This window comes from Nilaparvata lugens, chromosome X (assembly GCF_014356525.2).
Source record: "Nilaparvata lugens isolate BPH chromosome X, ASM1435652v1, whole genome shotgun sequence".
NCBI lineage: Eukaryota > Metazoa > Arthropoda > Insecta > Hemiptera > Delphacidae > Nilaparvata > Nilaparvata lugens.
In genome coordinates this window covers 95567097-95581372 of record NC_052518.1, presented here as the reverse complement: position 1 = coordinate 95581372, position 14276 = coordinate 95567097, and the positions used below count along the sequence as shown (strand labels likewise).

The 14276-nt window shown below is 33.1% G+C and overlaps 1 protein-coding gene across 1 annotated transcript in view; it reads right to left on the bottom strand.

Annotated features, from left to right (window-relative positions):
* The window catches only part of LOC111060049 (O-acyltransferase like protein), an 89008-nt gene extending 77096 nt beyond the window's left edge, over positions 1-11912 (bottom strand). Inside the window, exon 1 of the mRNA XM_039442123.1 lies at positions 11762-11912. Coding sequence (XP_039298057.1) covers positions 11762-11912 — 151 coding nt within the window. The remainder of the gene's footprint in view (positions 1-11761) is intronic.
* Between the last annotated feature and the right edge of the window lie 2364 nt (positions 11913-14276).

Below are 14276 nucleotides of genomic sequence, written 5' to 3'. Positions count from 1 at the left end.
AGCACTTTAACTACCCATAACTCGATCATTAGACAGCTTAAAAATTCCAGTTGCCACTTTTCCTAACTCTTATAATGATCTTAACAATTATATTGGAAAGAATATCCAATTTAAATAATAAAAAAAGTGTAACGAACAGCCTTAACGCAACCCAAAAGTTCCTCAGCAGTATTCTATGTTGTTTTTTTAAAATGATTACGTAATTGGAAAAAGAATAATAATGTAATGAAATCGAATGTAGCATAAATGTGACAAGAGATGAGTAAATTATTATTGTTCAGATCAAACATTAAATCTTTTTGTTGCTGGATGATGCTCACATTCTCTTGAAGCTTTCAAGTGCATGCTCTCGAACATGCTCTGGAACATGGTATAAATATTTCGCTCAAAAGTGGCTGATGAGATGAGATTATAAAAAAAACATGACCTTGACGGGGTTCGAACCCCCGTCCAAACGGCAGATAAAAGTTGCGCCACTCCAGACCATTAGGCTTGGCCGATCGGCAGTGAGCTACCAAGACTACAAATTGAATGAAAAAACCTCAAAAGTCAATCGAAACTGAATACGAGAGAGAGAGCTACAATTGCTTTTTCAATTGTAATCTCAATTGAAGCTACATAATTGGATTTTTTCGTTGTGGAAGACATCGCCATCTATCAAAGTGAAGAAATGTTTGGAGAAATTTCAAAACACATCTCTCCAAGTCTCTTGTACAAAAATATTGTCTGCAATTTCGAAACTTGAAGTTCATCGATCACTGAGACAAAGTGACAAGTGCAATATTTCCAGTATCACCAACAAACAAACCTACCATAACAAATAATTATTAATAGACTCTAAAATAATACATCATCTGACCTCATAATAATAACTGTAGCTATGACATAACTGGATGCAATCATCAGCCGAAGTCTTAGTTTGATTGAGCTATTATTGTGTTTTTTAGCAGAGTGGGCGAAGAATACCTCATCTGACTGATAACCTAGTGAAAGTATGCCAGTTCCAACTGCAACTTGTTTCTTTCAATATAATAACCGGCCAGAGCAACTGGAGAAAAAACTGGCAACGACCTTGGATATCTGCTTTGGAACTGCTTTCTATGTATATGGCAAGATAGGCTAGAGTTGTCCGTGTCAATACCCATGCTATGCTATCTGGTTCCTTCCAACAATGTTGCATAAATTAACAAATTATCTCATCTTTCATTTTCATAACTCGATCGCTGATACTAATATTACCTACAAAAATAGCTGGCAGATTTCAAATTTCAATCATCGTGATAAACAATAATTTAAAAAATTGATCGTTAATGGAAATACAGTATTACATTAAAAAATGAGTGGCAGATTTTAATTTTCAATCATTGTGACAATCAATTTAAGTCGATCAATCATTGTCTGGCAACTCGAAAATTCATTCATCGCTTTTAAATTGATCTAGTAGGTCTAGTTTAACAGTTTAAAAAGTAGGTCTATAGTGAGGTCCACTTTATAATGGCAGTGGATAAAGATTGGAAAATATTGATGCCGATTCTCTGCATTAATTAATTATATTTCTACACTGTCAAAAACATAATTGGCATCGTTGTGGACCTAGAAAAGGATAGTACCACCGGCTTTGTCGGATGATAGACAAGGATAGCAAAACCAAAGTTGAACAAATACTGTCATTATAACGTGGACCTCACTATAGTTGAGTTTTTTATGTTATGAAATTTGTATGATCATCAGAGGATCACGATTTGAACAGCTAAGTGAATAATTAAATTTAAAGTTGAGTATTTTAGTAGGACTTGAGAATGAGACCAGAATCTATTCGTGTTTTATATAACAAGGGTAATAATTAATATCATAACATTTTATTTGTTATAATATACTATAACATAATAATAAGGGTTCTAATGATTTTCTATAGTTACATTTCAATTAAGATACATCTCTCTCCAGTATAATGGTAGTGTTTCTCTCTATTTTCGATTGACTCTACAATCAAAAACTGATTCAGTACAATGAATTAGTTTGTTTTTCATATTTCTCTTTTCGATTAGTATTTTTTGTGAACATCACTTTGATTTCAACTTTTGTTCAGATTTTGTAACAGAAATCATTTTAACTAGGAGCTCGATTTTTCTTCCCATTAACTAGTAGTTCTGTGAACAGTAGACCTCGCGCTCTAAGTTATAACTTTATTAATCACTAGAGATTGATTTTACTCCCCTTTAATTATTATCATCCCCATATGTCCTAGCTCTAAACTATTCAAAGATAAACTCATAAGCAATAGAGGGTCAACACATTCATAAGTAATTATTATTAAACGAAAATCCAAATTAAATGCTGTAATTCACACCGAAGACTTCTGCTACTGCAAATATTGACAACAGGGTAAACAACTAAACAGCTAGATGGAAATTCGATGAGCGCTACTATACAAAAATTATTTGTCAGCCCAGGAAATCAAATAATTTTCCCGGGCTGACAAATAATTTTTGTAAAGTAGCTCTCATCGAATTTCTATCGAGCTGTTCACCCTATTGTCAATATTGGCAGTAGAAAAAGTCTTCGGGGTGAATTACAGCATTTAATTTAGATTTTCGTTTAATAATAATTAGTAATTCATTAGCATTTGAATAATTGCAATATCTCAGTAATTTCCATCTGTAGACATTCATAAGTATTCAAATAATACAATTCCTCAATGTTTTTCATACACGTTATTTCATGACTTTGGTACTTAGCTAGCTGTGGTATGCTAAGGATTACAATAAATTGATGGACTACCTGCAATTTCAAAAAATATGGAAGTTTTAGTAAAATCAATAATAATTAGTCTATTATTAATCAGCAGCATCGGATTGATCAGGTCCTCAGGCATTAGGCACCTCAATGCTTAAGAAAAAAATAGCCTGAGATCTCCATATATCAAAGTTGTCTAAGGAGATTCGCGGGAATTTCATAATGAGTTGACAATCAATATTGGATTATTGTCAATAGAAAGTCTATGAAGTTTGAACTCCGGTATGGAGTGTGTAGGGCACTCCGTGTTAGACGGAGAGATACTACATGATAATGGTCTTTCCGTCTATTAGAGCAATTCATCAGCTGTTGTTAGACGTTGTTTTTAAATTGAAACTAATATAAAGTCCTATGCAAAATGAAAATTACTTCAATGAGTTTACAACCACTCACATAATTTTCAAATTTAAGTCAATTTTTGAAACTAGTTGATGAAAAATACAAGATACAGCTTATTGCAATCATAAAATTTCATTACAAATAACAACACGCACATCTAACTAGCAACAAATTTACAAATAATAATTTTATCTGTGCTAGAGCCGTAGCTCATAATACAATCTCACTTGATGTCTGTTATCTCATTCATCAGCTAATAAGTAGCTTATTGTTCTAAAAAATGAAGTCAAATAGGAAACATTTTCGTTGTAGGTGGGTTGTTAATACAAATAACATATTTGACTATGGTAATAATAACTATAGTAATATCAACTGTTCATTCTCGTTTAAAATATCAAATATATTTTATTAAGCAAGAAATTTTATTTTTCAATAATTTCATAATTAAGATGAAATATTTTGTTAATTAATTATTAATTATACATTGTAAAAAGACGATCTGGCAACAGAGAAAAGCGAGAAAGAGATAATGCTATCCGCTTCAACGTTATAATAGCAGTGGAGAAAGATAGGAGAACAACGTTGCCGATCCTCGGTCTTGTCAATGCCTTCTATAGACGATAGCTGATACAGGTTTATTGATATAATATTAACTGTCCATTCTCGTTTAAAATAATCAATTATATTTTATTAAGCAAGGAGTTATATTTTCATTAATTCCATAATGAATTTTCATAATAACTACGATGAAATATTTTGTTAATTAATTATTAATTCTAAGACGATCTGGCAACAGAGCAAAGCAAGAAAGAGATAGCGCTATCCGCTTATTTGAATGATAGACAAGGATAGCAACACCATTGCTAATCAAACACTGCCATTATAACGTGGACCTCACTATAGAAAAAATAGACTACCTATTCTTACTCTTCAACAGAGAATCATGGAGAAAATGTAGCATCTATTTATCTTTTCTCTATGGTTTTATCGAATGTCAGTGTCCCAGAAAGAGCAAACTACACGTGCCATACAACTCAGAAGATTTAAAATAATTCTTAACCTCTCCAGTAACCTTTCTCCCCAACGATTGATATTCTTGAACTTTCATACTCCTTTTCCTCGTCATTCCATTCTCTTTCTCATATTTTAGCTTTTGGCCAACTTCTTGGTTGCCAGTCCAACAACACACCTTTGTGCTTTGCATCTTCTCCTCCACCTCCATATATTTCTTCTTAGTTAATTTTCTCTTCCATTACTCTATCTCTCTCTTTCGTCTTAGTTTATACCTCCATCTTCCTTCTGAATTCTACTCCTCAACTCAATATTACTTAGTATTATAAGCTTTTCTCTCTCTCTCTCTCTCTCTCTCTCTTCTCCCCTTCGTTTATACTTTCAACCTCCTTCACAATTTTCCTCCTCAACTCAATTTAACATAGTGCTTTATGTTTCTCTCTCTCTCCCTCTCTTCTAATTCCTATTCACCCTCCGCTTCTTTTCCACAACTTGCAAATCCACACCTTGAAATCAGCAAATATTTTACCTTCTTCTCTGGCTATGCCGGCTAATTCAAAAACTGTCTCTGTTAATTTCTCCCCATAAATTTCGGATTTTTGAGTACAACGAGACAAAAGTAGTAATACCTACTTTCCCAACGGTATTTCTAGTTCCTATATCGAATACATGCTGAAGAATTGGAATAGTTGGAAGCTTGGAAGGGCTCAAAATAATAAGATCTGCATCCTTGTCAAGAAGATCGTAGAACTATAATTTAGATTATCATCTAGCATGTACTCCTATTCTCAAACGCTTCTAATTGTATCATGGAGAAAGCATTCATAATTAGATATCCTTATTCTATGGTTATCTAGTTTCTTGAAACATTACTGTGAAAATCATTTTATTCACTAGTCGACCGTATAAATCCCAATATAATCAAAGTAACATTTTTTGTTGTTGTAATAGATATCCATATTCAATAATTAAAAACTACTTGAATTTGTGAAAACCATTAATTTCTCAACACAAGTTTGAGATTCTAGTTTAGATTGTTACACCATTATCAATATCTAGTTTACTAAAATCTTAAACATCAAGCAGCAGAATATGATAAAATGTGGATGAAGTCCTACGATTGGACATTAGCTGTTGACCAATAAAGGTTGAGCTCGACTGTCATTGGCCGAGCGACTAGACACGCCCAAGAATTCCAAATATGGTCATGAGAACCGTTACAACAAATTAAGAGAAACTTAGTAGCTAAGAAAACCGAAGAATTTTGAACCACACGAGAAAGAATGGAAGAATATAATACTTTTGAAATCAACATCTTAAAAACAAACTCCAACAAAAAACAAAGCTCTTCTTAAATGACTTCTCTCTTCACATCAATATTCTACCTTGTTCTTCGTTGTAGTTTTTGTACTTTCGTGTTCACTGATTTTTAAAACTCATATTCCCCTATTCTTCCTCGAATTACTCATTTGTATTGTTATTTTACCAAGTTTCTCTTCATTTGTTGTTCAACGTTTCCCATAACAATATTTATATTTATAATACATCTGTCTAGCGTGTCTAGTCGCTCGGCCAATGACAGTCGAGCTCAACTTTCATAGGTTAACAGCTGATTGCCAATCGTAGAAATTTATCCAAAAATTCTCCTTCTCAATGTTTAAGTTTTCAGTTTTCTAGAGATTGATAATGGTGTAACAGATGAAATTAATATCTCAAATAGTTTTTAATAAATTAACAGTTTTGTCAATATGAAGCCGTTTTTCATTCAATAATCAAATTATTTATAATAATCATCTTATGAATACATTTAGTCTAAGAGATAACAAATTTTAAGCAATATAGTGGAAGTTAAGTTGCTGTTCTTTCAATATTATTTCCAATCAATGAAGAGTACTATTAACTTGAGATCACAGGCATATCAATTCCTTGACTTAGTTCTTACTACATTATAAGTAATTGAAGAAATATATTATCATTTCTATAGATAAATATTCATGAACTTGAATATTTTGTATAATTTCCTTGATGCGAGTGCATGATCTAATCATTTCAAAGATATTATTATTCCTACCAAAGCACCGTAAGCGGAAAACTTCCTTATTTATGAATCTCTTTTATCTCACAGTTCCAGAATTTGTTATCTCAGATAGCAGATGGATATCTTGGTCTACCTGATAGGATTTTTCAGAATGTCGACCTTTCCTTTGTCTACAGAGGCTGCTATATCAATTTCAAAAGTTACGGTATTTGTATTCTTGAAATGAAGAGTCAAGGAATTCTACAGGAAAGTGGCACGAAATATTGCGCAAATTATCATTTAGAACATATGCATGATATGTCGGGGCTCTTCTACCTTTCACACACTGTTCCATACGCAATCAAAATCGATGCGAGATACGTTTGCGTATCATTAGATTGATCCATGATTATTATAGTCATCCTTGTTGTGGAACAGTCAATCATAACGTTGCATAACATTGAAAATATGAATCATGAGATGAAGATGAGACCGCTGACAGAGTCGTCAACAACTAATTCTCTACCGGTATAACCGAATAATCTCGGTACCCTTAATAAGCTCAATTATTCCAGTGTTTCAGTAAAGAGCGATACTTTTCAAATGGAAATTCCCATGTAATTTTGCAGAATCCCTAACTGGAAGGAAATGTTTTCCGAAGAATTCCACAAAACAATGAATTTCTCCTAAATTACTCAATTTAATTCTGCTTTACTGTTTGCGGGATTAAGGATTCAAACACAAGACGTCGATGATATTAATAATTCCACTTTTGAGGAATACCGAGACACCAATTTCGGTAAATTTTCTAAGAAAACGACAATTCTGTAAAAACAGTTAAAAAGCACTATACAAGAATGGTGTAATCACTTGTTTAAATGCAGTATAAGTGGTGTAATCTCAGAATAGTCACCGGTTTCCAATTTTTCGAAGATTTTAATTTTTTTCCACGAAAACATCGTAATGACAACGTTTGATTACTCCTGATCGATAAAAATTGATGACCAAAATTACGATTTTTGAAGATCTTGAATCTTTATATTGAATTAATCGAGTATACAACGTTAAATCACTTCAAATCAATTATCGGTACATAATTGACCTGAAACTATTTAAAGATGTAGATACAATTAAAAATACTACATATTCTTGTATTTATTCTGAATCGGAATATTATGAACAGTGTACTGTACCTCATCCCCCAGAGGTATATAAAGAGAACAACAATTATTATTCTCATCGGAATAGTTTCGTACCCAGTTCTTACCAAAAAATCGGTTTGAAAAATGAAAACTTCAATCCATTCCAACCTCACAAATTACATAAATAATTCTACCAATGTAAAACCAAATGAAATGATAACTATCGCCAAGGTAAAAACAAATAAGTGTTCCTGATCAATCCATTTCTAATTCAATTCAATGTTGGAAACTTCATTTAACAGGAGATTTGAACAATTTTCTAAACTGTATGAAATCATTCTTGTGTGTGAAGAGAAATTTAGATTCTGTACTAGCCCTACTACATTCCAATTTGAGAAATTTGTAATACTATATATTCTGTGTTTCCCACTACACTCCGATTGAAAAAATGTATAATACTGTAAACTGTGTTTCTTAAAATAAAATTTATGATACTGTATTTTTTTATTTATTTACATCAATAGAAAAATTACAGCTTATAGAGGCTTACAGCTTTATGCCAAAACAAGCCTCATTGAAAATCGATTGTTGACACAAACAGAAAAAAAATAATAAGAAAGAAATAAAGTATTCTGTGTTATCAATAGATACAATCGGTTGGCACTTTTATGTTATCATCACTTTTTATCGGCAACATTCTGTGTAATCATCAGCTTTAGTGGCCAAACATCAAAGTGCTGTCTCACTTTTTTGAATAAGGAGATGATTATAGGATGATGGGATGCCTTCTAGGCCTTATGCTTGGGTTAGTGCAGCTACAGAGGTCAACCAACCAGCCAGCCTACTCTCGTGAGATAGCCACACGTGAAGGCTCAGAAGGTTCACAAGTTTAAGTTGAAGGTTGACTATGACACGCCTTTTTTGCATATTTTTCGAGCAGAGCAAGCATAATATAGTTAACTGTTTGGATTACATATGCATTCAATTGACTCTATAATTATCAATTATTATTAATATAAATCAATTTTGGATTCCATCATGAACCGTGATTATTAATTTACTTGAAATTTCATAACGACTACAAGTAGTCTATTTTCATAGAACTTTTAGGTTAAAAAGTTTCCAACTTTTTTCAAAGAGATCTTTCAACAGGGTAGCCATCACAGGTGATATAATATATTATTATACTATCATTTAATCATTGAGCTTTATTCATAATCAATCAGCATAGCACTTTCAAAATTTATTTATTTATTCTATCATAGGGATGAAACTGTATATTGACGATTAATTGTTAGTACAATACTACGATCAATCAACAGTGCGCATTGCTGTAGCAAGGAAAGGAAATTAATGGGAATTAAAATAGGCTATAATGCCGTTGGAAAGGAACTCTTTTTGAATTTGTAAATATACCTAAATATTGAAGAACGGCTACCACAAGCATATTCAACGTAAAAGTATAATATTATGATATAAGAAGTTTTATGATCATGTGAATTATAATAATTGAAACCTCATCCAAGAAGAAAAGGAAATGTATGTTTGAGGTGTATCGAATGTATGCTATGGTCCGAGTTGTCTCAATTTTGGAAATCTTTTAAAGAGTAAGTACTTGAAGGGCAGTTGTGGGTTTAGACATAGAGGAAGGATACCACTTATTGCATTATTCGTCTCTGGGTTTACCTTTTGCCTCTAAAGAATTTGTAAACATAAATAAACTTTCAAGTTCAACTGGATAACTTTTTGAATTGGAAGCTTCATTGGAAAACAATTTTTCAAGGCATTTGAAGAATGTATTCAAAATATTCCCAATTTTCTCTATAAATTGATAATTCAAACTAAACTCTGCAATAATTGAAAGACAACAATAACTTTTAAGAGTCCTAGTCACTCAACAATTTTTGTTTAAAGAACTGCTCTTCTATCACCTTCTTCATTACTATGACAAAGATATGGAAATGTACCGTTATGAAATAAGATCAGAAATTATCATGCTACCAGATATATGCAAAATTATGTACTCATAGGCTAATACAAAAAATTGAAAAAATTCAAAGAGCCATTAACTTGTTTGGCCTATGTAGCCAGGAGACATTGCTGTGTCCGGCCTGCAAAAACTGAGCTTCAAATTGAGAGTTCAAAATCCACTCATAATGTAATGCACAATAACACTTCCATTTTAAGGTTGAAATACATTCGTAATCTTGCCTTTGAAATTTCTTCATGAAAAATTCACTTACAAAAAAACTTATTGTTCTTTAAAACCTTTAGAAGTATTTGATAAAAACATATAAAACTTATCCAAGAAATGAGATAAATATTAAATTTTGTTATAAAACTAGGAATTTGAAACTTTTACCAGATATTACCAAGGAATAAAAATAGAGAACACCGGGAAAATCTGAAATTAGATTGAGGAAACTAGAGAAGATCGAAAATGCATAGAATTTAACAAGAAGCAAGGCTCTGTGAATTATTGGTGATTATACCACGGCATTCAAAATTACTTGATAACTAATAACGTTCCTAAATTCTTTAACAGCATTAATGAACTGAGTAGGATTGACAGTGATGTTCAAATAATTTTCCCTAATGACTGCAATTCGCAAAAAAACCGGGGGAAGAGCCCACATGTCATAAGTAATCCTGTCCATGCAATTAACTGTTGAGGAAATTATTCTGAATTAGATTTGATGTGAGGTAACGAAGTGAGTGGGATTGACAGTGGTGGTTTTATTTGACTCATTTTGAGTCATAAGCAATTTTGAGTTGAAACATTCGTGATGCTCAGTAAGCAACAGAGAAGAGGAATCTATCTTTCATTGCACTCTAAACCAACATGTCAGTTAACCTAGACGTTGAAAAAAGAAGAATAAAAAAAGAATGGACGACGAAGAAAAATAAAGAAGAATAGATTACCGGTACGTCTCTGTGAAAAATGAACGTTCATGTTGATATGTAGATTTCAGCTCGCTATTGACAATCTATATCTATTTTATAACTATGACTTCAAATGTTGTGACTTCATTGTATTGAACAAATGACTTCATTCTACAGCTTTTTATTGTGGAATCTATGTTCACCGCGACTCACACGTTCTTTTCGCACCTTTCGAGGCTCCATGATTGAATTAGAAGAGCTTCATGATTTTTACGATTAAAACTATATTATTGGTCACAGTTCAAGTTCATTCAAAATTTTTTATGAAATCTAAATTTAAATAAAATGTTTTTTTTTAACCGCTCTCACTTTCACCAAAAGAAAATATTTCAGTCTGGTGGGTTTTTTATAGTAAAAACAGCAATAACCAACCTAATGGAATGATTTTTTTGTAAATCCTATCAATACTGTGATGAAGATGTCTTTATCAATCCAAGTTAGTCTCTGTTCCCTTCATAAATCAATGGTCACACTTGAATAGGCTCTATTTCATATTATTCACTCCTCTCCTTTCTTTTGAAAAATGTGAGCAACCCTACGCCGGAATCTCCAACCAAGAATCTAGAATGGCCAGAATCTAGCCAGGAAATCGAAGTTTGACTTTCAACAAGTGTAAAACCATTTACCATTTTCGCTCTTTCTCAAAAATCAACCTCAGTTTGGAGGTTTCCATCCTACTCAATCAACTTTCCAATTTTTACTACGTACTACAATTTCTTCCCTTAATTTCATCGAGAGTCTAATCTTCTTGGTAATATCTTCCACTGTCCTTCCCCATCAATTCCAGTTCTGCAGCCCTTAAAGTATCTTCTATTACTCACTCAGAAATTGTCACCAATCACAATTATTGCAACTACAATAATTACTACTATCATTTTACAACAATTTCCAGTTGGCCGAATAATTAGTGATTTAACAACAACTTTCTGCTACTATATACGAGAATAGAGAATATACACAATAGAGTAGAATAGGGTAAATAATAAATTTCAGTACCCTTTTAGATATCTTATCACAACATGTTTCGGACATTGATGCCATTTTCAAGTCTTTTTTTCATATTTTCTCCTCTTCTTTCTATTGCAAAATTTTCAATTGACTATTGACTTGAAAATGGCACTAAAGTCCGAAACATGCTGTGATAAAATGATTTAAAAGGGTACTGAGATTTATGTTTTATTTATATTAAAAGTTGCCCTAAAGAAAAGAGACAATAGAATAGGGTAAATTCACAATATAGGAGAATGAAGCAAGAAAATTCAAATTTCATCGATTAGGCCGCAAAATTTATCTAAGCATTATTATGATTTACTTGAGAGTTATAATTACCTCGGCAGAATTTGAAAAAAAAAATGATTTTTTTTATTGTTTGTTGGAGATTGAATAGATTATATGAAATGAAAAGAACGTGATACAAGGTTGATTTATTCATTACATCGATAATAAATGGATGAGTAGTGTGATGAGTGTGATTAATGATGATGAATGAACCGGGCCTGATGTATGAACTTACGTGACGCGTGATGCCTGGTATCAGAGAAGTAGTAGCGGTCCGCTGCGTATGAATGGGAATAGTTGCTTGCCAGGTGATCGGCGCAAACCAACCAGCCACAAATCGCTGAAATAGTCGCGAACCACGTGATAAAATGCATGGTGGCTCTCATGTGCGGACTGACTGCATCAGTTGAAGGGACTAACGGGCACTGTTGTGCAGACTAGACGCCAAAGACTAGTCAGAGTCAGTCAGTCCCCTCCAGAGGTGGTTGGATGGTGTAAGTTTGCGTTGCCTGCCTCCCTTGACATCGATGGACGTACATCCGTGAGCCACTGCCAAACTCACCATTGCGAAACAACATGGAAAACCGTTATTTCAACTAACTACTTTTTTCAACTGTTTATTGGAATCAACTATTCGACGGCTTTCTCTCTCAATAGAACAGGTAAACAAGACTCGACTCTAGATGAGAAGTAACTACTGTATTTTTATTTTTACTCTCTCTATAGTTTATTGACTAGCTTTACTATAGGCTACTCTGAACCAAAGTGGCTCTATTCCGAACCAAAGTGAATAATTCTACACTATATTTTTATAGGGAATGATTCTATACTCTCTACCAAAGTGATATTAATTTACTCCCACTAGTAGTCACTAGGATGGTAGGCCTACTATAGTATTTTGACTAGTATTTCACTATACTCTGACCCAAAATGAATGCTTTTACTATACTCCGAACCAAAGTGAATACTTTGACTACATGCTACTCCGGACCAAGGTGAATGATTCCATACTATCTTTTTATAGTGAATAATATTCTATACTCTCAACCAAAGTAGGTAATATTACTACTGACTATATGACCATTGATACTGGGATTGGAGGCTACTGACTATGACTACTGGTTATGGAATAATGAGATTTGACTGTTGGTACTGGGAACCCCACAATGACTACCTTGAACTTTGTATTGGTTATCCTACTAGGTAGTTGGATGGTTTATCATAGAAAAACAATAGCGTAAGTGGATATCCCATGGTATAGGGTGTTTATGTCGATTTTTACTGTTTTGTTGGGGTGAGTGTGTATGAACGGCACAGTATAAGAGACTACGAGAGTCACACAGCTTCACGGGAAAGAACTACGTGGACTATCGGCTTGAGATAACAGTAAAAGTTGCCACATAAACGCCCTATACCATGGGATTTCTACTTACGCTATTATTTCTCTATGGGTTTATAGAGATCACAATGTCCTGTCAATAGCCGTAGTGATGGATGGAGGGAATGAGGTTTGTTACATTTCCTTAAAACCAGTGAAGGATACCTCAAATTCAAATGAAAAGATAGAGAAAGCCTCAAGAAATATAGGCTAATAGGCAAACCAAGAATGTTGCATAATTTGAAAATCCGTTAAAACTTCATCTGGTTGCTGTAAACAGGTTGTGTATCTATTAAAATTCAAAGCCAAACAAAAAGCAAAGATTATTTTAAAATCAAAACCTTGAATCACGTTGTATTTTCATCAGTGAATTAATAGTGCAATTTTCGAGTTCTTCTCACAAATTACGGTAAAGTTTGTACTTTATTTAACAAGTAATGAAATATATGAATATAGCCGAACGATAGTGGAATTAGAGTCTTCGTTGAATTCAAGTGGAAGTAGCCCAACTCATAGAAAAATTTCCATCAATGGATTATCAGTAGGGTAGGAGAAGGAGATCGATAGTTTTGAGCATCTCTAGTAGGCTACCAATTAATGTTATCAATAAAAATTTATATTCTGAGGAGTATTGAAAACCACGAATTGTGCAAAGCACAATACTATTCAGTTGAAAATTGGGAGAACGTTTTTTACCAGCTCTCAACTGGAAATTAAAGAAAACACCGAATTAAACTCAATAGTTTTGCTTCCATCTAACACAGCGATTCATTTTTAGAGACCATCTACTGAAGGGCTTTACATCTAGTCCTAAAAGTCCACATTATTAATAATTCTCTAACTGATTTTGAGGTGGGTTTTCCTATGCAACAAGCCGTATTGGCTGTGATTTTCTTGTCATTTGCAGGTTTAATATAATTAAGATATAACCTTGATACTACTGCACTACTTGAACTTCCAAGTACATAGTAATCTTCCAGCTTGAATGGAGACAACTTGATATTCTTAGAGCCACTAATTTATTAAAACAATTGGTCTAGGCTAGACAACGATTTTCATGATCGTGTCTAGTTTCGACCAATGAGAGTAGAGCTCAACCTTAATTGGTCAACCGCTAATGGCCAATCGTAGAGCTTCACCCACACCATGTTATTGTATTCTGTTGATAATGTTTTAGCTATCAGTTTACTAGCGATTTATAATGATGTAACAACCACCATCAAGATTAGAATCTCAAATTGTTTTGATAAATACAGTGGTTTTGACAATATCAAGTCGTTCTCTTTAATATGGGAGATATCTACCACAACACCATATTCACAACACAGAAAATCTTGCAGCTTATGAAGCTTTAGAAAGTCTGCAATAACTG